We start from the raw sequence: 25,463 nt of genomic DNA, 5'->3' as shown, positions 1-25,463 counted from the left end.
CTACAGGTAATGTTTTTCCCTTGCAGCAGTGCTGAGTGAGGACGAAGTTTACTTGCTGAAGTACTAACACGAGTGCTCCCGATCTCGCTCATGTTATTAGCTGAAGCGTGCCAATGTCCAATTACACTGCAGTTTTTAAACAATTTATTTGGTTTCTCAATATGAGAATATCTGTAATCATCGCAACAAAATGAACAAAAGTGCAACTGAATACAAAATAAATGCACACAATCCCGTAACCACGTGGGTCTCACGTGCTCAAGGAAAGTGGACTCTGCAAATGTCACTCATGTTAAAAAAATAACTGCACCATGTGCTTTGGAGTAGCCCAAATGCTTTTTATGAACCTGCTAAGATAAAAGAAACTACGAGTTTCGATTTTTCAAAAGTTTACTACAGGCAGGAAGCTTAGGTTGTGCACCATCTGAGAAAAGAAGGCTTAGTTGCTCGTCAGTTGGTCTACAAAACCTGGTCTTTATGGCTCAATTAAACAACATGATAATGTGTGAGACACTTTATATTGTTAAGGAAGGCCGTACCTTCCCAAACAAGAAAGCTATAAAATTTAGAATTTAAAAAATTTTACCCAACTCCGGAGTCCTTAAACTGGCCGCATTGAATGCCAGCTAAACAAGAAAAAGGATTCTCATCTAAGAATTTATTTAATAGTTCATTAGAAACTTTATGAGACTGTTTTCTTTCAGGCAACCTAACAGAAAAGAACATCATTCTGCAAGTTTCTAAACACCACATTAATTAAATTTTATACATCACTGTGATGTAAAACTTATTCATGAGAGAGACTTTTCACAAAATCATTACCAATCCAACAGTTTTAAATGAAATAAGACACTTATTTATCCTGTGTAAACACAAGTGCAGAAAAAAAGAACCCCGTCAAAGGTTTTTATTGGAATGTCACACGCAGGCTTACGGACAGCCCACAAATCAAACACAAAATGCTCAAATAAACAATGCACAAAAAACTTCAAGCCACTTTGTTTCAATATAATTGAAAATTACACAGTTTGGCTTCCTTTGACCTTCATATTATAAAACGATAAAGCGAGGTTTTTACTTGTAAGCTACATGGGTAAATTGCACCCTTGTGACATTAATGCTGAAAATGAACAGGATGTGTATTTCCGTTTTTTTTTTTTTTCTGAAGCATTGTCAATTGCAATTTGACAAAAGTTTTCCCTTTGCCTGCAAGGACACTTTGCCGTCTGTCTTAAAGGGGTTCTCAACCCCTGATTTAGAACTTCACAGTCATACAAAAGAAAGTGAAAGTGCCTGCTTGATGACTGCTTCTTATTTTTGATGCTTGTACATAGTGTTGACAAAAATCACAGAGCATAAGAAGTCTTCCCGCATTTTAAGACATGTAAAGGTCTAACATTAGCAGGCAGGGTCATTTCAATACAGCAATTTACTGGAATACAGCCCTTTGATGTGTCATATTTCACACACAATGCTTTTGTTCCAAAACGTTGAGTATGGCCACGAAAGTCAAAGAACTTTTTTTACAATATTGTCATTGTCTATTGTATGTTAGAAATGCAGTATCCTAGAAAAAATGACTAAAATAAAATGGGCTAAATGAGAGCAAAGAACTGTGCAGACAGGGAGATTTTCAGCCACAGTAAAACTCAAGTCTTACAACCACCTTGCTTGTTTAGCTCTACAGAAATTTTGCACATTAGTACAATGCTCAAATACTGTTCTCGTAAAACACTGCTAACAAGGCACTCACGCAAGCATTGAATAAAGTTTGTCGCATTTACTAACATATATACTTCAGTGCAAAATTACGATATAGTAGTCTTATTTCTCTTCTTTTTCAATGTCCTTTCAGACTCTCCCCATGGCAAAGCTTCCATGATGCTACAACAATAAAGATGCCAACTGTACATTCTACATTCTTGAGCTTGCATGTGCAAGTCGAGTATTCACCTCAGCCTAAAGTATCTTGGAATCAGTCATAACAGTCCGATAACACACAGGATTCCAATGACAATGCACCACATCAAGACCATTAAGGACGCTCATAATCTTGGATGTCATGGTCGGGTGCAACCTTAGAAAACAGCACCATTTCACTTCAAAGGCACATAAACTTTCACCAATAAGGTCTAGACTTATGCCACTATTCTGTTATACCATTGACGAATATATCATCTAGAGCAAGGCAATTTTTTATAAAGGCACACTAACAGCAAATATCAGTTTATGTAAAAGTAAAAGACCAATGTTTCTGGCCGTCTAAAACGTCAACATTATCAACAGCAATGCTCTACTAATCAAGAAGTTAATGTAAATGTATGACACCATATGCGCCATATTTTGGTGTGACCTCGATGACATCAAGAGTCCCGAGTACAATTAACCACAGAGTTTTTTATAAACAGACTACAGGGAACGCTATAGGAGCAGGAATGCACGCCAGCTGAGAACGATGGGTAGCACACAAATTTGTATAACTTTTGTACTTTTACCTCAGTTTGGCTTAATGTGGCCTAGAGCTGCTTTGTCACAAAAGGACAATTGGCAAATGTTAAGCAGTTACACTTTGCCACCTTCACCTTTTGGACTCACCTATTCAAATAGGGGCACAAAGTTCCCAACGGTCCAGTCTTCTACTCAAAATGAAACCAAAACACACCAAGAAACAAAGCCACAAGTGTGTTCGAAGCCTGCAAGTAGGAAGACTAGGCAAATTTGCGTGCTACCCATCATACTCATGGCGGCTGAACTGCCAGTGTCCCCTTAGTTAATTTTAGGAAACTTTACAGTTGCTATAAAAAGAAAACCTTCTGTGCATTAGACTACATAATAAACGCCCCTTGTCCTTTTCTGTCTGATTCATGTAAAAAAGAACCACTTGACGTTACTACCGGGAACAGGGTGAGCAGTTCCCCTTACGATGAACCGCGCATCTCAGTGGTAGTATCGGTATGCACACTTCCTAAAGTCACAGTGACGAAACGTCAGAAAAAATGCTGCGTGCATGTGATGCTATCAGAGGTGCACAGCGCTTGAGCTGCAGCGAGAAAACTAACGTTACTTTTCACTGGGTGCTGCAAAACGAATGCTTGAAGTGGCTCAGTGCCGTGCCTCTGCGCCAGCATCGCGAGCAAAAGTCTTGTGGTCAAGTTCACTAACGACATCCATTGCAGCAAGCCTGGATGGCCGTTGCTTCTGTGGCTTCTGCTCTGCTGCTACTAGTGCAGGTGGCCACACAGTAAAGGCGGCCAACTTTGGGCAAGGCAATGGGTACACCTGAAGGCCCGTTCAGGAGGGTAATCTGAATTGTGCTAGTGCTATGCAGACCATTAAAAGGTGATTCCATTACAAAATAAGCATTTCATTCAAACGAGGAATTTTGGACTACAATTTTGACAATCATCATCACCTTAACATTTGCCTTTAGTGCCCCTTCAAGTTACACTGCCATGCTTTGGTCATCTCGACCTATCCTGCCTTCGCAGATTAGAGTGAAAATTTTCTTTTTATGGTTATTTTTCCACAAAAGGTACAGTGTCGCAATGACACATTCAGTCCGCTTACATAAAAGACAACCAGGAATGACAAACACAATGGGCTAAGGCACCTGCAGATGCCACACCTGATGGACAACTCCTAGCGAGAGCTGTTTTTTTTTTTTTTTTCCTTTCGTCTGTTCACCCATTTCAGGCATCTGTCTACTTAGCACCCGGAGCGAGATTCAAAGATACTTGATACTGAAACCTTTGTGCTGAACTGGGTTCAGCACAAACATTGCATGTGACACACTGAGCCAACCGTCCTTTATGGCTACCATATCAGCAGCGATTGCAACAGCAACAGCAGCAGCAGCAGCAGGGGCACCTCAGGTAGCATACCATGTGCACTGTTACACCAGTAGTAGAACTCACAGAAGCAGTACTCCACAGACGAGTAGTAGTCCCTGCAAGGATAGACATACGCATGCTCTTCGTCAATCTTATTTTTTATTTATCATTATCATTTGTTCAGCCCTCATGGGGCATTACATGAGGGTAGGAGAAAGGCAACAAGTGGTAAATGTGAGACTCGATAGTACACATACAGCAAAAATGGGTAGACATATGGTAGACACTTGTGGGTACTGCATGTTTCTCATGCCTCCCTAAGATTCACTGTCTGTGAGAGCAGCAGTGTTTTGTGTGTGTGAGAAGCATAAATCATTTTCTAAACACACGTACGAATTTTGTTCTGATACAGTTAACCATTTTTGCTCATGTAAATCAGATTAAATAGTCTTGCAGAAATGACAGATTTTTGACAGTAGAGATTTGTCTGTAGAGAATGCAATCATCTGCAAATGACTAACTGATGATGAAATTTCAGCAAGAAGGTGATGGCCAGAGATTGGAAACAGAAGCCGGCCACTAAGTGAGCCCTGGGCAACTTCAGAAATGATGTGAATAGCTGGAGAAGGATGGCCTCCGACAACTGTGTACTGCAAGAAATCATTTAAAAAGCAGTGACAAAATGTCAGCACATCAAGTGAAAAGCAGGAACGCTATGTGGTGAAACACTGGTACTGAAAGTGGTGCATGAAAGACTTGAAGGTATTCACTGTTCTTTCAATTTCAATCTTGGCAGATGGTACACAGCTGGCCGGGGAAACACAAGCAGCAACAGCAAAGAAGACGGTTCATACAGGTTCTGCAGGATCTATGGCTTCCAAGGACGCCCTAAAGAATACTAGAAAATTCTTTCTTCGAGTACGCTTAAAGAAAGAAGTAGCTTGTATCCAGTCTCTGTAACTCTTAACATGCACAGAAGTTAACAATGTGGGAAAATATGCTGAAATATTATGGTTTATTTGGATGGCTGCCCTGGTCCTCTGACTCAGTCACCAGATACTAAAGCAGTTTGCAATTAGAGCTCAAGAGGTGGAGTACCAACTGTCAAGTTTGAAGCAATAAAAGTGCAGTTTTTTGTGCATTTTATTTAACTGGAAGTTTGTTTTATTCGAAGTTTTTCACAGTTCCCCTGAACTTCGCATTAACGGGAGTCGACCGTAGTTCCTTCACAAGTGGCCTGCTAACCTGTTTGTAGCAGTGCGCAAACTGCACACGACTGTCTTCATTCCATATTGTTTCTCTGTAAATGTGTCAACTACATAGACGCGACTTGTCTCAGGCTTTGTTTCCATGTTGCACTCCATGCAGGCACCTTATAGTGGAACACAACCGAGAAACAGGAACTCCTTATTTCAGAATCGGCATTGAGACGACAGTCACTCTAAATATCTGTATCAATATCTTTCTAGAAATATGACACACAATTCCCTTGAGAAATAACCCATATATGAGAAGGGTGCCTTTGTTCAGGAGGGCATCGTTAGCTGACCTTTTGTTCAACTAAATTTCGTGACTGTGACCCGTTAGCTGAGATGACTGTGAGAGCCCTGGTCTAGAGGCACCACACACCTCATATTATTGAGCATACAGATTGAACTTGTGCAGTATGAGCTGCTGCTTGGCAAATATCCACTGTATCTGTAAAGTCTGTAGTAAAAAGAACGATAAAAAGCACTGCATGGAGCCAACCACAAAGAGCATTAGCAATACAGTCAGCAGCATTTCTCAAAATGTCTTACTTGTAGTATCCAGCTAGCACAAAGCATTCTTGTTTTTTTAGTCATCACTGGGTGCAGATGTTCTTTGAGCTAAAGAGTACACTTGAAGATATCAAGCTCTACATTTTTTATCATTCACTCGACAAATCATTAAAAAAAAGCAGTCGAACACCCCGGGGTATTCTAGTATTTTAGCAGAGGACAGAAGAACGAGATGAAAATGGCGCTATATCTCCTTGTCTCATTACCAAATGTGCTAAAGTATTAAAATGAATTACCAACACCCACAAGTCTACGAGCTGAAGGTTTTGTCATGAGGTAAACCAAGAACGGTGGAGAACAAGGTGAGAAGAGAGTGATTGTCAATTACATCCCTCCCCTCACGGTGAAGTTTCCAGTAGTATGATCGAGACATTTCCTAGCATATAGTCTTTAAAGAGACCTTGAAACAGTTTATTGAGTAACCATGAAATCAATTCACTGGCAAAGCATATTACCTCAAAAAATCAACGCTGCAAAAATGATAAGAATCTGTCCAGTATGAGCGGAGTTACAAAGATTTGTCACATGCTGCAATCGCATTCTTTCCTCTCTCGTCCTGACGAAAGTGCTGGAAGCTAAGCAGGCAGGAATGGGAGAAGCAAACAATAAACGTCACGCGAGTCTCCTGACCTTGAGCACTTTTTCGAGTGATTTTTGGGTTTATTCTGTGATTTATCGAGAGACGAGAAAACAATTTTTAGCTGACTGATAATTTATTGTGAATTCAAGGCCGCGTGCTGCGCTATATTATTTGGCTCACGTGTTGTCGGCAGCCTCTACTACAGATCGGCAACGTTCTCTGACCAGGCTCAAAAGGTGTTGCAGGGCCCCTTTAAGGTGGTGGTTCTACTCCCTCCTTCTCGCAATAGTTCGAAAGAAGACACCAGACGACACAACTCATCCATGCTTGCAAAAAGCGAGAAAATTGCTCGTGCATACTTGCACGAGTGGGTGTCTAGCATACTTGCACGAGCGGGTGTCTCGTATGTCGCGCGAGGCAGCGAAAATCATTCGATGAAAACCAAAGAGCACAAACGCAGACGACGTCTTTCACCTACAACCCGCCCACTGCGGCCATCGTTCCAACGACACAGCGAAAGGTGCCGCAGTGACAGCTGGCAGATTGGAACCGGCGTCGTTACATTAAAGTGTAAACACACGTGCGTAAACACACACATATATAAACACACACTCTTTCTGTCTCTCTGACTCACTCACGTCCATGAAATAACGATTGAACCATCAACCAAACGCTTTGAAGTGTCTGAGTGCACTGGCATCGCCGCTAACCTTTTTTTTGATGTAGTGACCTTGGCACTGGCTTGATGTATCGTTGCGTGAGCACGTCCTTTGTTTGTTTTTCTTGTTTTTTTTTTCTTGCCCTGTGAAATTGCTCAACCTCAGCCAATGTAGCTTACTCTTCAAAACAGCCAGGCATATTTCAGCACAAGATAGCCCGAGGATCCTGATGTTATTTGCTAAATTTCACCCTTTCCAACTACAATAAAAAGGTTACATAAATGAAGTGCCTCTTGTTAATGATTTGTTGAACAGATTATTTACACTAATATAGAGGAGTTAGAAGCTCCTCAAGCCCATGGTTTTTCTAAACTTTTTATGAGAATTACGTGGACCCCCGGGTACATGGGATGACGTGACATAATCCATAAGTTGGTTCACGCTGTTTCCCATCTTCCTTTCACCATCTTTGTGCTATTGCCTAAATCATGGTAAAGTAAGCACCCACGAAGTGTTTGCTTGAGAAAATTCTTCATTTTTGCCAAGAACAGATTGCTAAATGTGAGGCAATCTCACGAACACACAGATTATCGATTACCAGCACAATCGAGATCAGCATCACACTTAGTGGGAGGGCAGGAGAAAGGAGGGTTATGCATATTCAAAAATCATAAGGGATTATGACGGCACCCACATAAAAGCCACACATCTGAGCCCATGCTCACGTGTTCTACGAATGTCTTTTCTTATACTCCGTTTCCTACATTAAGTGCAACGCTCTCAAGGTTAAGGAGAATTCTTGAAATGAATGCGTTCACACTAGAAAATAGTACGATTATTTTTGCTTCTGAGACATGATTTATTTTCTTCTTTCTGCTTTGTGTGTCGGAGATAAAAACGCTCCGTTGTACGACTTGTCTTGGCTCTTATTTCTTGATGTTTTACTTGTAGCCTTTAGCGACGCTCTGCAGGCACGTTTGTGCTCGTCTCGCACGAGCGTTTACATCGATGAAAGCTAAGTGCGAGACGCGCGAAGTCACACATGTTTCTTGCCGACCTTCTTGCATAGCTTTCACAGCGTTGCACCTGATGTATGAAACGGTAGGTACATCTGTCAGCATAGGCGTGCACACGAGGGGGACACGACGGGCGCACCCCCCCCCCCCCCCCTTGTCCCCTAATAGTCAGTGCGCGGAGTCTGTCCCGTGCTGTGTGCCTAGAATGTGCACCCATACACTGCATTGATAGGAAGGGGGGCGCTGCGATTAACCATTGACCGCCCTTCGAAGGGGAACTCTTCTCACGTGTATGTCTGCCAGACGACACCAGCGATGCTAAGATTATCAATGAGAGTTACGTAGCACTCTGGGGTCACTCAAGGGTGCTTATAAAGTAAGATATAGGGTCTAAACATGCAGTGGCTGCATAAGCTATACTTATTTGCTAATTTTTCTCATTGTATAGATTATCGAGTTAGTGTAGCATAAATTGTGCACGTATTTAAACTTCTACATGCTATCCAAGATTTATTCCTTTTCTGCTAGATCAGTTGCCATTCAAAGGAAAAAAGAAAATACACCTCTATCGGTGATTTTCGAATGTACTCGATAAAAAAAAGCTGATGTGTTACAATTATGCAAGTGTAATTATTACACATGTGTTAACATGTGTAATAATTACACATGTGTTACAGATGTGTATACACGTGTTAACAAGAATACAGTGTACTAAAAATCACGTGTTGCATGCAATATTTTTGTTTTTCTACTTTTTTCAGTGACATATGGTTTTATTGTAAAAGAGTCGTTGCAGAGTAGTGTGCCTGCGAAAATGGCATGACGTCTCAAGATGGGGCCGATCGGTAAATATAGGAAGCGCTTTTGAAAAAAGGTTCCATACGAAATGATCGTTTAATTTTTCTTTTTTTTTTTCTAGCAAGCACAAGCATGCTGGCATTTCTAAAGAAATCGAAACGCATAACTTTTCTGGGAGTGAAACAGTTACAGAATCCAGTTTTGTTTTATGCTTCTGCTATGTCAGCAGGAATACACCTATTTGTTCAGAAAGGTTGTGGGTTTTCTTCATATTGACTTACAGGCACCGTCAACAAGTTTGCCATTTAGGTTGCCGCAACAGTTTTTCAAAAAAAAAACAAAAAACGACGTATTCTACGTACCTTAATAATCGACGTTATGGGAAGCATGCATAGGGAAGGTTACCATGTTGCAATTTTTATATCGCAACACGTCATGAAATTACGCTAAATATATCTTGCATGCACAGACACTTGTCGCAGATGTTTGCATAATCAGTTTTTTGCACTTGCACGATGATGTCAACAGGGAACATGAGTATTAGCAACACCAGAAGCGATATGAAGCGCTGGTGCTCCCGAAGATGGTACCCCCCCTCCCCCTGAACGCTCTTACATAAATCGACTTTAGTGCATGGCACCTAACTATAATTGAAGTTAACTCAACATCACGACTGCATCGTAGGAGTACATATGTAATCATGATATAATTGAATAGTCAGCACGGCAACCAAAATTGACGTTTCATGAACATTAGGGTCTATTTTAAAAGTAGTTCTGAGACCTGGCGAGGCTTTGTGGTAGAATGCTTGATTGCCATGTATAATGCTTGGGTTCGATTCCTGCTGAAACCTTGGCATTTATTCTTTGCATTCATCGGATCAGCGTTGACGATGTCATGTTTTTCTTAATGCTCACATGTTAAAATTGTTCCTATGTGTTCTTGTCGTTGCTGGGTAGATTCTAAGTGTCAATCACCTGTGGCACATACCCGCATGCCAGTGGCACATACCCGCCCGCAGGTTTGTGCCACTCTCCAGTGGAAGGTGTTTGACAGCTTAGGCGACGACGACGGAATCATGAAAGTATTCATGTCTTGACTATCCCATCATATTTGTGAAATTATCTTATTCTCCTATACTAATTTTGGTTCACGCAATCATGAGAACACGTAAGCGGCTAGATGAATAGATAGATTAATCGATATATACCTATATTTATAAATAGATAGAAAGATAGATAGAAAGATAGATAGATAGATAGATAGATAGATAGATAGATAGATAGATAGATAGATAGATAGATAGATAGATAGATAGATAGATAGATAGATAGATAGATGCCAAAAGTGCTTGCAGTTCGCAAAGAAATGCTTCGCATTGAAAATGTTCGTCAATGCTCCAGTATATGTATCAGAACTATTTTTTTCATGTGGCCATTCTCATTGGCATCGAAGTCAGGTTATTCTTCGTTGACCATACAGGCTTACTCTGCTATTCTCGGCAATTACAAGATTTGAGAAGATCCACCGAAAATGCTGATGTAGAAGTGCGATTTGTGTGACAATATTTGTGCGAATCAGTGTGCCAGTTTCTTGAAGTGGTAGAGGGACAAAAGGATGTACAGAGTGGACAGTGAGCACCGAACCACTGGTATGAATGCCAAAGTATTGACCAATACTCAGCTCAGAGCTGACGGTTCTCTATTGTACTTTGTGGTACTTTTGTATTTTGTCGAGTATGCGAAATCTGAACAGTCTTCATATGCAAGGCAAGAAAGAAAAAATATTGTGCCCCTTTGAAGCAGCACTACATACATATCATTCGCATGGCATGTCAGCCTCTTTCCTTTCACAATTTCAAACCTCACAGGCATGAAAAAACACAAAATAACGCGCAAAACGCGAGCAGCTGAACCCCGAAGAGATGGACATTACTAAAGACGCGGCGGTGAACGCTGGTTCTTTGAATGTGTGACGAACACACAATTTTCCGGCGTACCAAAACCATTTGCCACTTGATGACACCACCCCACCTGCTGAAGTGGTGCGAGTGAAAAGGATTCATTTTCAGCCTTCACCTTTTATGGCTGCTGTCTGTTACGCGTGGGGACTAGACTTGCCCAGTGAGGCAAACTATGAAGCCTGGAGATATAATCCAAACCTGTTGTACCAGTTACATTATGTTTAATTGTGCCACATTCTGCGATTGTTTGAACTCACATTAAAACAACTTGATTTTTCATTAAATAGATGGAGCTACCACCAAAAAACCCCTGTGAGATTTATGATTCATTGAAAATATTTAGTTTGAAGCACGGAGTGGCCAAGTTATTGAGCACAAATAGATACAAGACACAATATACATCTACTAATGTGCAATACTTGTAGGTAGTTAGCGTCTGAAAGAAGAAAAAAAAAAAAAACGAGTTTCTACGGAACTGGCCAGCAGAAAAATTAGCTATATTCAATGCTGTCTTGTATGTTCCCCAATAAAGATAAAAGAATTTTTTTCGTAGAATCACAGAAAGGGGCCTGCTGCTTCATTATATAGAAGTTCAGAGTATCAGATAGTAGAGTTTTGTCGCTTCATCGGTAAGGTGTGATTAAGTATAGCCATAAACTGCCCCATTGACACAATAATAATTTATCAAGTTTTCGTCAGAGCATTATTCGACTTCGTATGAAAAATGAGCCTAATGTAGTCTACATAGCCACTAATTATTATGGTTCTGTTTTGTGAAGAAAAAAAGATATTCCTACACAAACCTCCATAATTTCAGCAATTTTCATTAGAATGTGAATAAATTACTAATGAGTTTAAGTCCAATATCTCTTCATAGAAACCTTGAATAGCACTTCGTCTAAAGGCACAGTGAATTCCGCTTTTTTACGTTGAATAGTTTCGCCCTACTCGCAGTACAACAAAAGCTTATACAGCGAAAGTACTACTGTTGCTCACACTAATTTTCATTGCTACTAAGAAACGCTTCTGACCAGGCAATAAAATCAGATGTCATTGAAAAGAGAGGATAGTAAGCTTTCTGAAGTAGCCCAATTCAGCTTTGTGAAACGTAGCAAGCCCAGTGGATCCGCAAACAATGCGTAAAAGGTGGAGTGGTTGCGGCCGGAGTGGGACCACCACCTTAAAGGGAGCCTGTCAGATAAATCCATACTTACCATGAAAGGCAAGTCCCTCGGTAAATATTTGACAGACAGCATTTGTGCACAAAATTCATGGGTATTCAAGAAAATACCATGAACATGTATAGTACAATTACAAAACTTTTTATGTGTTTCAAGAATCTGTGCTTAGGTTGAGCAAGTGTTTTTCTTCTATCTATTTAAAGAAGAAAAAAACTTACCGCTTCAGCTCGAGTTCCTTAATGTTATTGTCAACGTAGACGGCCAGCTTGGGGCTCTCAGCTGCAGGCCGGCAGCCCTCGTAAGTGTCTGCAGGGATGTCGTGCCGGTATGCTTCCAGATTGGACAGGCAGTCTCGTGTATACAGTACTTCCGCTGCAACGGAGGTTGTTCACTGAGACTCATACTTATGGCAAGTTAGTGCATCTTGGGCCAACATAATCTAGCCATGTACATTTTGGACGACTAACAATGGTTCATATTTGAATAAATAGCCATGTTGGTATTTAAGAGCACAAAACAGACAATCGCCAACATGGATCAGTATAAACTCGCCCAAACATCTGTACTTATAATAAACGCAGGTTCGCAAGGAGAAGATTTTCCATCTAGGTACACCTGCCCACATGGTGTTTGCTGACGTAATGGGTATTTTAATGTGCAACCAAAACTTTTGTTTGCCACAGAGCACAGCTACCAAATATTCAGTGATAAATAAGTGTGGCATTGTGGATGCGAAGCGATGGCCACAGCTACGCAACATAGCGTATTGTGTGTGAATTGCACAAAATAACTGGAATGCTGGCTCAGCCGCTGTCAAGAGGCACCAAGAAAGGCTTTCTTTTTAAACTGAACACAAAATTATTTCAGAAACATTACTGCGATAGCGTTAAAGAGCTGGTTTTATAGAAATTCTGGCATCGGCGTGGGTGTCGGTTGTAAGCGAAAAATCATCCATCTCGTGCATGCCTGAAAAAAATAATAAAAAAATTTCCGGGTCCGAATGAGGATCGAACCAAGGCCACTTGCATGACAAGCAAGTGTTCTACTACACAGTTACGAGCTTGCTTGTTAATACAGTTAAATTAACTTCCTCCTGCTTATGACTGCAGTGAAAATACCACTCATGCTTTAGAAACGCATGAGCCTAGTATACAGGCTTCACAATGCAACATGCAATATTGCAGAAATATGGCATGGTACAAGTGTACATTGTCATTGGGTGCCAGAACATGTAATTATCATAACAACTTTATGGTTTAAAGCCAGCCACTAATTACAAAAGGCACACAAGTTACTACACATATTTTCCTACTCACCCGGCTTTTGCAACATCTATGTAACATGATGCACTGTTGGTGTCCAACTTCAGTTCGTATAGCCCTGACGAACTAAGCTTTCATATTTCTTTTCTGCGTTTAATATTGTTTGGGGTAATGTTGCCTATTTTAAAGAGAGAATCACATTGGGCAACATCCTACAGTGTAGTGATGGGAGGAGCCGCTGGCCGACGAGAACATGGACGATCAGCTGAGTCAAGGTTCTCACTGACGGACCCAACTTGTTGAGTGGCAGCCGCCGCGGATCCCTTGCCTGAGCTCCCCCAACCGCGAAATCCACTGCAGTACTGCAAGTGTATTGAGTTTTCACCACCACCATTAAGAGCACATGAACAGACACGACCACATCGAGGCAATTAAGAGCCGTAATGATGTAATTGTGAGGTGACCTTTTTAACAACGAGGCCTATAGTTATGTCTGGGGCAAGCAAAGGATGGCCAGTCAGTTGACGACACCTGACCAAAAGGGAAGATAATGAAAAGTGGCTGAGCAGACAAAGTACTAAGCCGTTCGCCTATGCATGCACCTTTGTTGCCAAATCCCGTAGCCTTTTGTTCACCACACCTGTGCTGGTGAGCCCCCGCACATCCCAAGCGTTCTCACTGTGAGCCAGACTGAGAAACAAGTAATCCCTGCCGCAACACCGCTTCCGACAAGATAATATGGCGATGTAGTACTATCTAATACGGTAAGGTGTTAACAACCGGTACAAGCAGCGCACAATTTTTTTGCAAAGAAGCAAAATTATGACTCCTTGTGAGCAGGAATGTGATTATTGATGCATTACCCCCCTCATCCCCAAAAAGAAAAAAAAAGAAACAGAAAGTTACAGTTTCGTTGTAAGGGTGAAGCAACGAATGCGATAGACACAACTTGGAATGTAATGCTGAGAACGGCAAGCAGATCCAAACATGCAGTGCAATGCTCACGTACAAATGACGCACAAAAAGAACGCAGACAGTACGACAACGAACTAACGTTTACCGTTCCATTACCGCGCTGTTTAAACAAAAACGCACAAAACGTAATCCCACGTACAGATGAGTGCAAACTAACTACCGTATTTACTCGCATAATCCTCGCACTTTTATTGGTGAAAACCGATGCAAAGTTGGGGGGTGCGAGAACTACGCAGGGAAAACTTTCCATGAGAACTTACAGAGCGAAAAAGAAAACAAAGTGGCCGTAAGTCAGGATTCTCACGCCAGCAACTAACAGCAAGCTTAGGAAGGTACTAATTAAAACTTACCTAAACAGTAAAAGCACAGGTTTAGCACAAGGCAATATTTATTTGAGGCACAAAAAGACGAGAAGAAAATAGAAAGAAAATAGACGAGAATTAGAATACCATACGCAAAGCTTGTGGGCGTAGCGGTTGCGTACGTCGCTCAACAGGAGCCCTCAAGAAGTTAGCGTAGGACGTCAGTATTGGGCTGATGGCTATTTACCAGAATTGTCCGCAGTTTCCTTATGAGGAAATAAAGTTTACCATCAATCCCAGTTTTAGGCACACGGCAGGTCCAACGCGTCTTGCTGGCTTTCAGCTGCTGTCGCCAGTAGTGAACACAAAAATCGTAGACTCCGAAGGGCCTACCAGCAGCCCTGTTGCCGTTGTTTAGTGCATGATCTGACACTTTCAACTTGAAAGCAGCCGTGTAGCTTCAGTACCGCCCCATAACGTGACAAGATTACCGACACAACATACAAAGCCCGCCACAACGCACACTTTCCACTTTGGCTTGGCTTGGATAGAATTGAATCTCCGTGCAATAATAGCACGCTTAATGCTTAAGAGATGGCGCCAGATGGCGCACGCAATCATCATCAGTGGCTGGAACGAGCCGACGACATTATTGCGGCAGTTTCAGATGGTGCGATAATTACTCGAAGAAAAAAAGAAATCGTATTTTTGTTGGGCGATGTTGACGGGTGCGAGAATTATGCGAGGTCGTGGATTATGCAAGTAAATATGGCAGTGTCCCAGTTGTTACTTCACTGTGTAAAGCGGACTCTTTTCGCAAACGGTGCCTGTGCAGCGAAAATGCCTGTGCCGGTGCCTGTGCAGGCCCATGTGGGCCCAGCAACTAATCAATCGTGCCAGTGAAAGTTCAAGGCACACAATTTTCCCCATCGAAAGATAAGAGCCCGTCGCACAGAGGCATGACAGAGAGTGACAAGGTGGGCCACATACTCAAGGGCATCGCAGACAACGTTCTCAACTTGCTTGTGTACACTAATGTCACGACCGTAGATATAATTATTAAGGAATGCCGCCACTTCGAAACGGCCAAAGCCGCTGTGTTCTGCCTCAATTTACGTGGCTACCAAACACGGCTGTTACATCAACCTGCACCGATCTCGGTGCCGCACCACCCATGCAGGACAGCATGACATGTATAGTTTGACGGAAGCTTGAGGCGTCAAGTCCGGCACAATTTCCTCCACATTCGCTCGACAATGCCGCACAAACGCCTCCAGCGGTCTCCGTTATTCAAGCCGTCATGAGGCAGGAAATCGCAAAGCTTAGTTCTTCTATGGCCTGCTCTGTCTCCCGACATGCTTCCAGTCCAATGACAATAAATGCACCACGCCATGACTCACATTTTCTTCACGATCCTGCAATCCGACGGAATGGAGAACTGCAGACGACAAATCGATCTGCTTCCGCTGTCACTGAGTTGGCCATATCTCCCGCTTCTGCCGCAGCACTTAGATGCCCTCAAACTGAAGCTTATTTTTCTTTTCTCTCCCATATGAGGACTCCCATCGGTATTCGCGCAGTCGTGCGTACCCTTTTTCCGACGTCCCTAACAGCCGCTACACCGCTCATTCGCCGACACCTCAATGCCGCTGTTCCCTATCACTCCAACCACGCCACCAATTGTCGCCGGTCAACTATGGATCCTCTCGGACGGAAAACTAGATCATGCAGCTCCGGCAGGTAGTGCTGCATCAATTGCAACTCATCCAAATCCTCCGTTGATGCTCCCCACTAATATGAACTTGATTGACGTGTATGTGGACGGTATTTGTTTGACGGCATTAGTTAATACGGGAGCTCAAGTGTAAATAATGAGTGCTCATCTGTGTTGCCTACTCAAAAAAGTCCTCACGCCTACAGCGACTAAAGCCCTCTGTGTCGCTGATGGTGGAACAGCGGCCATCACTGGAATGTGTACCGCTCATGTTAGTATTGCCGGCCGCCATGTCCCCGTTTTATTTACAGTGTTTGAAAACTGCCCTCACGACCTAATATTCGGCATAAACTTCCTATCGACGCATTCTGCCCTGATCGATTGTGCCGCCGGTACTCTCTGCCTAGAACTTCCTCTTCTCCCAGATTCTCACCCTGTACTCCCGAACAGCCTCTGCACCACTGACTCCTTCCGGATACCACCTAAAGCTCTCACATTCATTGAATTGGCAACACCTTCTCCCGTGCTCGACGGCGATTATATCGTGATGCCGATTCCTGATGTTCTCTTGGCGTGTGACATTACTGTCCCACACTCCGTCGTAACCATGGCCTCTAACCGAACATATTTACCTGTTATCAATTTTGCTTTCATAAAACAAGTGCTACCTCAAGTAATATCGGTTGCCACGCTAAGGCCCTTAATTGACGACCACATCACCTGTTTGGCGGCAGACGCATATCCCGATCACCCACGTCACTCGCAGGATGCCACGTGCCTCGATGCTACCTTACGCTCCATGATCGCCCCAGACCTCAAACCTGAGAAGTCAGCCGCGCTATGCCGCCTTCTGGCTCCATACCGCGACATATTCGACAGACATAGACAGCCGTCTACTCAGCCAGACTTCACTCGTCAAGTACCGCATTAACACAGGTGATTCTCATCCCATTTATCGGCGACCATACCGGGTGTCTGCCACCGAGTGTGAAGTAACTCAACAAGAAGTCACCACTATGCTAGCCAAAGGTATTATTTAACCCTTTTTAAGCCTTTGAGCATCCCCTGTTGTGCTCGTTAAAAAAAAAAAAAAAGGGTGGTATGTGGCACTTCTGCATGGATTACTGCCATCTGAATAGAATCACGAAAAAGGATGTTTACCCTTTCCCCCCCTTCGATGACGCTCTCGATTGTCTCCACAGAGTCGGATACTTTTCTTCAATAGGCCGATTGCTGTCGACGAAAAAGACCACGAGAAGACTGCGCTTGTAACTCCGGACGGCCTATATCAGTTCAAGGTTATGCCGTTTGGGCTATGCAATGCCCCAGCCACGTTCGAGGACGCGAAGAACTCTTTGCTGCTAGGGTTAAACTGGTCAACATGCCTTTGTTATCTGGACGATGTCGTTGTATATTCCCCAACATTTGAGACCCTTATTCAGCATTTGTCAGCTATTTTGGACATATTCTGCACTGCAGGCCTTCAATTAAACTTGTCCAAGTGCCACTTCGGACGCCGGCAAATTACTGTGTTGGGCCACCTTGTCGACACCTCTGAAGTGCAGTCGGACCCGGAGAAAATTCGTGCAGTCACCTGTTTTTCTGTACCCAAGTCAGTCAAAGACGTCCGGAGTCTAGTAGTACTTTTTTTATACTTTAGAAGGTTTGTGAAAGATTTTGCAACCATCGCTCGACCCCTCACTGAGCTTCTGAAAAAAGACGTCACCTTTAGGTGGGGTACCGAACAAGCTGCTGCTTTTTCTCACCTAATAACGCTTCTGACGACTCCACCTATATTGACTCACTTTGACCCATCCACTCCGACAGAAGTCCGAACCGATGCTAGTGGTCACGAGATCGGAGCCGTCCTAGCCCAACGCCAACGGGAACACGACCGTCGCATACGCTAGCCGCCTCCTCAGAGCTGCTGAGCGCAACTATTTCATTACAGAACGTGAATGTCTTGCTCTTGTTTGGGCAGTCTCAAAGTTCTGTCCATATTTATATGGCACAAATTTCTCTGTAATAACTGACCATCATGCGATATATTGGCTTACGTCACTGATGGGTCCTACTGGCCGGCTCGGGCGCTGGGCTCTGCCACTGCAAGAGTATACCTACATCGTGACGTACAAGTTCGGACGCCTACATCAGCACGCAGAGTGCCTGTCCCGCTACCCGGTTGCTGAGTCGAGCACTATACCTGACACCGACACGGCTTATTGCGTCTTTTCCATTTCGCAAATGACGTGCATCGGTGACGAGCAGCGCTGTGATGCGTCCTTGCATGCTATCATTAGGCGCCTCGAATCACCATTTTTTAATCAGTCCCATCGCTCATTCGTGCTTCACGATGGTGTATTATACCGCCAAAATTTTGAGCCGGATGGACCGGCTCTGCTGCTTGTCATTCCGAAACAACTTCGCTCGGAAGTTCTACATGAACTTCATTACCTTCCGACTGCCGGTCACCTTGGTGTTTCATGCATTTACGACCGAGTACGCCGACGCTTCTTTTGGTCAGGGCTTGCACGCTCAGTCAGAAGTTGCGGCTTGTGAGAAATGTCAGCACCGCAAAATGCCATCGACACTTCCCGTCGAACGCCTTCAACCACTTGACACTCCGTCAGAACCGTCCTTCCACGTTGGCTTGGACCTACTTGGCCCTTTCCCCTTGTCTTACTCGGGTGACAAGTAGATAGCCGTGGCCACCGACTACGCCACGTGTTATGCCATCACACGAGCTCTTCCAAGCTGCGCCACTGACATAGCCGACTTCCTCCTCAAGGACGTTAATTTGCAACACGGAGCCCCACGACAGCTGCTTACAGACCGTGGCCGCACCTTTTTGTTGAAGGTCATAGCCGACATCTTGCAGTCCTGTCAAACGAGACAGAAGTTAACTAGGTCATACCATCCGCAAACCAATAGGCTCACGGAGCGTCTAAATCGAACTTTTACAGACATGCTCGCTAAGTATGTTTCTACCAGCCACACCGACTGGGATCTTGCGTTGCCGTACATCACAACTGCCTACAATTCTTCGTGCCATGACACTGCCAGTTACTCTCCATTTTTTCTGCTGCTTGGCCGAGGACCAACATTGGCTCTCGACACTGCCATACCGCCCCCTGCAGTACCGACCAGTGAATATGCCATGGATGCTATCACTAGGGCCGCTCACACACGCGAAATCACCCGCATTTGCCTTCTGACCTCTCAAGAAAAGCAACGGCGTTTGTATGACCAACGACACCGCGACGTACACTTTCTCCTCGGTTCTTTGGTCCTGCTCTGGTCTCCGACCCGTCAAGTTGGCTTGTCAGAAAAACTGCTTACTCGCTACACAGGTCCATGCCGAGTCCTTCATGTGGTTACTTCTGTGATATATGAAATTGGTCCTGTCACCCCGTCGCCTTCATGTGACCAGCAGGCTACCGATATTGTACATGTTGCGCCCTTAAAACCCTACCACTTTCCTAGCAACTGACATTTCGATGCACTGTGACAGCGCTTCTGCCGCTGGGGATTATGCTACATGTGTGCATATTGATATTCTAGGGGGCGACACGCATGTGTGCCTGACAAAAAAGGCGAAGGGTTGTCTCCGCTCGATCGCTGGTCAACTGGTCACGCCATTACCGCTGGTTTCAAATACATCTAATCCACAGCCTCGTCGATATAGCGTCTCTTCTTTTTTGTAATAATATCAATGCCAAGTGCACTCACTATGTAGCAACGCAAATTCTTTATAAGAAAACTGAGGTGCGATTTAGGGGTGACACTTTGCCATGTTTTGTTTTATTTTCAGGCTCTAAAGCTTCAAGTTCAACCTCAATTATTGTTGCAATTATTAATGACACTCTCTGATTCGAAATCCGGGGCGCCGAGCCGACCCTTTGCAACGCCGAGGTAAGTTTTCACCAATATACCTTTAGGGAGTGCGGTGTTCATGCAGCCTGTCATTGAAGCCGATAGGACCATACAGCTGCAGACATGGCCGTATATGACAAGGAAATTTCGAAACTTGCGTACGTCTGCAGAGCAAAGGAATTAAGAAACAAAAATAAACATGAAGGTTGCCAAGCCTTTCGAAATAATAAAAAAAGGGGGAGAGGGTCATGTATGATGTGATCCCTCAGTTTGTCTGAGATGAAAAATTTGGAGCCTAGTCAAAAGGTGCACATGACATTTATGTTTCGGCGGTTTATAGAAATGGGCTGTTTGCGACACCTTGACCTGCTTCTTGGTTTTCTACTGTAAATTTTGCAATGCTACTTGGCTTAAATAGCCTATTTACGCATGCGCTGGCTGTTCATGCATGCGCAGGTTTTAACAAACATCTAGTTCTTAGTCCAGCACTTGTTCTGCCTGATTCCTTAGCTGTTTTCGTGCTTTTCATTGGTTTATTGTCACACGAACGTAACAACCATCCCCATGCCTTTCCTCTTCTCCCTAAAATTTGCCATCGTGCGCATACGCGAGAAGTCTCCATGAATCCCGACGTGATCTATTGCACTTTATTTCACTCATAACACCATAAGCCACTCCGTGTGCTAGCAACAGTAGTCGAAAAAACAAAGTTGGCTGCGGTTAATGGGGTCCACACGGTACTTTCACTTGGCGCTGTGCTGAAGTTTTTTTTATTGTAGCATTGAATCGCGTTGCTTTGCCGAAGGCGAAAGTGTGCTGATTGTAGACTGCCTCGTTTTCATCGACATAAAGGATTTCACAGGCGAAACAGAAGAATAGTTGCCCTGTGCGTGCAAAAATCGAGCCTCTTCAGCAAACTGGATCAGATTTACTTCAAGTTAAAGAACCTGTCTAGCGAGCCCAAACTTGAAGGCAACTGCTCGTGTGTAGTGGGCCTCTCCGAAATGTGCTAGCACTTTTACGCTGCGTTGCTACACTGCTGAAGGCAAGGCCTTATCAGTTTTTGAGGTAACTACACTGAGACTCGTGCTGCCGATAGCATGCATCTTGTTGAGTTTCGTTGTGTCGTCAAAAGCTAAATACTCATGCCATTCATGTGATTATAAAACAGGGCTATGCCTGGGATAGTTTATCTTAAGATAAGGCAAACCGTAGTTTTGATTGCAATAAGAGTGCTACTTTCTTTTCGTTCCCAATTATGTCATGAATTTTCTAATGAATAAGGTCGTGTGTTTTCGAACACACTTGTTCATGTTGGCAGTAGCTGATATTCAAAGGAGATACATGCATGCACTTTACGCACAGACATTATGTATATATTCACAAACATACATACAACCATGATATGCATACATGACCTTCGTGCGCACGTTTGCGTGCATGTTTATATACACATGCGAAATCAAAGACGTTCGGGGAGAAAGGTTACAGCAGCTCAAATGAAAAGGGGTAGCACCATGACTTGTACAGAAAACAAGCATATCCGAAAAATACTCTCACAAACGTAATGCAACCAATTTCTTGAAGCACTTGCTTATATAAAAGAAACTATACTTTGCGCTTAGAGAAACCAGACTATAGATAATTCACACAAGCTAAATAATGGTACACTCACCGATGAGAATTAAGCCGTCGCGAGCAAATTGATTAGAACAAACTACTATAGCGTCCGTCAGCTTCTTTCCAATGTGTAAGTTTCAAATTTGCACTGTTCTTCGTCGCATGTCGCCTGCATCCTTCGGGAAGTGATATAACGATACATTGCCATCTTTCCAACGCGATGCCACACATTATGGCACAGACAATAGCCCTTGAACATCGCTTTCTTTTTTTTTCCAGCTCACCCGTGAGGCACGGCAAAAAAGAAAAAAAGGAACTATACGGCTGCTTCTCAACACACAACGTGGCAACATGTCTCTTATCAAGGTTGATCCTGTTAGCACCGTTTCCAGGCATGGTCGCTGGGTGGTGAGCTCTCAGTTGAAGTCGCGGATTCCATCAAGATCTATTGCACCATACACCCAAGAATTATACAGACAGATGAACTTCCTTTCACATGTTGTACGAGGAATCTGAATTGTCTTAAGGATAGTGGAACTTTTTGCTGGAAAGTTGGTGCATATTTAACAAAGGAAATAAGGTGCAAATGAGATGGACACAAAAAGAGACTGGGCGACGGCCTAGGCATTCGTCCAGTCTCCTTTCTTCATCTCGTTTGAACCGGCGGTTTTATGAACTATTTGACTGCTCATATGACGATGATCTATAATAAATTACTATACTAATTATTGGAAGTGTAGTGGGGAATTCGCAAGGCACTGACTAGTCGGACCATCTCTCGCGGAGTGCGAAGCACGAGTGTGTGCACGAGCTGTAGACGCTGGACTGCTCGAGCATTTCTGTCCGTACCGGCTGCCTGCCTACTACCTGGCGTCGCTATTAAACTCCCTTGCAAAGTGGTGGAAGTGTGTGGGGTACGCAAACCTGGAACTTTGAAGCCGGAAGCTGCCCACTGCATCAGCAATGCCTGATCAGACGACCGAGCAAGGCACCCCCCTGCAGAGCACGGCCCAATCTCAACTGGTCATCGTACCTACCACCCTGCGCCAACGAAATCCCCCCTTCTTCAGCGGCACCAAGGACCAAGATGTGGAAGACTGGTTGCAGCTGTTTGAAAAGGTGAGCGCCGCCAACAAGTGGGACGAACCCTCGAAATTGGAGTACGTTCCATTTTATCTCAAAGACGTCGCCAGCCTGTGGTTTACAAACTATCGTACTGAATTTACCACTTGGGCCGCTTTCAGGACCACCTTGCAGCTGTGTTCGATCGCCCCGCAGTGCGCAAGCTGCGTGCTGAACAGCGCCTACGCGGACAAGCACAAATTCAGGGCGAGAACTTCACTAGCTACATTGAAGATGTTATCGATTTATGCCGGCGCTTTAACCATGAGATGACCGAACAAGACAAGATCAGGCATATCTTGAAAGGAATAGACGATGGTGCCTTTTAAATGTTGCTGGCAAAGGGCCCAAGTACGGCATCCGAACTTGTGACCTTGTGCCAGAACTCGGAAGAGATTCGCAAGCAACATGCATTAGTTCGGAGGTCAACGACAGCAGACGACTCTCTCGCTTCCCTGGCCGTCGGTGGTGACAGCACCCTGCTGGAGCAGATAAAAGAATATGTACGTGAAGAGGTCACCCGGCAGCTTTCGTGTCTCTCGTATCAGCCGACCACAGAACACCAACGAACCGTCTAACGCCGACAATCAGACAGGCTATTCAGGAGCAGGTCTCCGAGGCGTTGCCATTACCTACGCCTGCCTCTCCATCAACACCTGTTGCCGCGCCACTGACTTATGCGGTCGTCGCGGCAATGCCTCCGCCTGGTCTGCCATTGTATACGCCACAAGCTGTGCGACCTTCCACCACGCCGTTTCCAGCTACACAGCAGCACGCTGGAAATCCTTGGCGCACTGCTGACAACCGGCCGATGTGTTACTTTTGCGGGATTCCAGGTCACGTTGCGCATCTATGTCGTCGGCACTTCGCAGCTAATATACCAAGATACCCTGACTACTTCTTTCGGCCTCCATACCATGCGCCTCACGTGCCACCTGAAGTTCACGAACGCCATGCGCAAGTTGCTTCCGGCACCCGAACCTCTGCTTCTCGACGTTCTACTTCCCGCTCGCCTTCCCCTTCACCAAGTCGTCGTTCCTTGTCGCCTATGCGTCGACGACCCACCTCCATTGAGACGGAAAACTAACTGCCACAGCTCCGGAGGCACGAGTCACGAGCTGCATCATCATCTAATCGTTTAAGTCCTCGCCTGTCTCCCGCGAATCTTATCGATGTAATCGTGGAAGGTGTACGAAAACTTGCACTTATCGATACTGGTGCCGCGATATCTGTGATTAGTCAAAGACTCTGCCGCTCTCTTCGTAAAGTGACGATGTTTTCTCCCGTAGTTTCTCTTAGCACTGCGAGTGCCCAACAAATTGAGCCCGTCGCGGCATGTACGGCAAAAGTGGTTATTCGAGACGTGTTGTACATCATTGAATTTCACGTGTTGGCTTCATGTTCCCATGATGTCATCCTAAGATGGGATTTCTTATGACGTCATCACGCCGTCGTGGACTGCGCTCGGGCCGAACTAGAGCTGTTACCGTTTCGTGATGCGCCTTCTGTTAATGTGGCCGTATCTAGTGTGGCTAACCTTGTCGTCGCGACGGACATAGACCTTCCTCCTTTCAGCGCCCAGTTTGTCCCTGCCTGCTGCACTTCACTTTCTGATGCTACCGTCCTATTCACGCCATCTCACATCTTCGGTAGCCGCCATCACACATCGCTGCCATTCGCCGTTCTTGCGCTTTGTCAAGATACTACCGGAATATTTATTTCCAATCCGAACTCGTGCCCCCCCCCAGTTTGCGCCGCAACGAGACGCTCGGCTACATTCAGCTTATCGATGAAGGTACTATCGTGCCTGCCGATTTCTTCGACACCAAGCCGAATATGGAGCTGAACGCATTGGTTCCTCACTTTGCCTCGAACAGTGTGTCGTCCGATGCATTTCATCGTTCTATTGACTGTCATCTAGCCCCGGCTCAACGAGAGCAGCTTGTTACCCTGTTGCACGAATTCAGGCATTCGTTCGACTTTCCCCAAGCGGTTCTAGGAAGAGCGAACGCCGTGGTGCACACAATTGACACAGGAAAGAGTACTCCTTTGCGCCAGCGCCCCTATCGTGTGTCCCCGGCGGAGCGTCGCGTAATTGCAGAACAAATAGACGACATGCTACAGTATTGAGTCATCAAGCCTTCTTGTACTCCTTGGTCTTCAACAGTTGTACTCGTCAAAAAAAGGGATGGTTCGATACAGTTCTGTGTAGACTACAAGCGCCTAAACAACATTACGAGGGAAGATGTTTACCCTCTTCCCCGCATATATGATGCTCTCAATTGTCTCCAAGGTGCAGAATTCTTTTCCTCGCTTGACCTTCACTCAGGTTATTGGCAGGTCCCAATGGCTGAGTCTGATCATCCAAAAACGGCGTTCGTCACACCAGATGGTCTCTATGAATTCACCGTAATGCCATTCGGACGCTGAAATGCGCCCGCCACATTCGAGCGAATGATGGACAGCATTTTACGCGGTCTCAAATGGAACATATGCTTGTGCTATCTTGATGACGTTGTGGTCTTTTCACCCGATTTCACTTCGCATCTCACTCGCCTGCGTAAAATTTTACAGTGCGTTACAAACGCCAGGCTTCAGTTTAACCTGAAGAAATGTCACTTCGGGGCTAAACAACTCACCATACTTGGTCATGTCGTCTCGAAAGCCGGCATCCTTCCCGACCCTGACAAGCTTCGTGCTGTTGCCGAATTTCCTAAGCACACAATCCTTAAAGGATTACAGAGCTTT

The 25,463-nt window shown here is 44.4% G+C and overlaps 1 protein-coding gene across 3 annotated transcripts in view; it reads right to left on the bottom strand.

The window, feature by feature from the left end:
• Positions 1-890: 890 nt before the first annotated feature.
• crim (QVR superfamily protein crim) overlaps positions 891-25,463 on the bottom strand; it is a 62,766-nt gene continuing 38,193 nt past the window's right edge. For 2 of the 3 annotated variants that reach the window (XM_075886342.1, XM_075886340.1), the window contains 2 exons: positions 12,066-12,219; positions 3,973-4,480 (listed from right to left, as the gene is read on the bottom strand). In XM_075886342.1, the coding sequence (XP_075742457.1) occupies positions 4,333-4,480; positions 12,066-12,219 (302 nt within the window). In that variant the 3' untranslated portion in view covers positions 3,973-4,332. Of the gene's footprint in view, positions 3,947-3,972; positions 4,481-12,065; positions 12,220-25,463 lie in introns of those variants that run through there. The other variant, XM_075886341.1, reaches the window with a different exon arrangement.

The sequence above is a fragment of the Rhipicephalus microplus genome, chromosome 2, assembly GCF_043290135.1.
Source record: "Rhipicephalus microplus isolate Deutch F79 chromosome 2, USDA_Rmic, whole genome shotgun sequence".
NCBI classification, from domain to species: Eukaryota; Metazoa; Arthropoda; class Arachnida; order Ixodida; family Ixodidae; genus Rhipicephalus; species Rhipicephalus microplus.
Note: the sequence above shows the minus strand (reverse complement) of the source record. Positions and strands in the feature narration are given on the sequence as shown.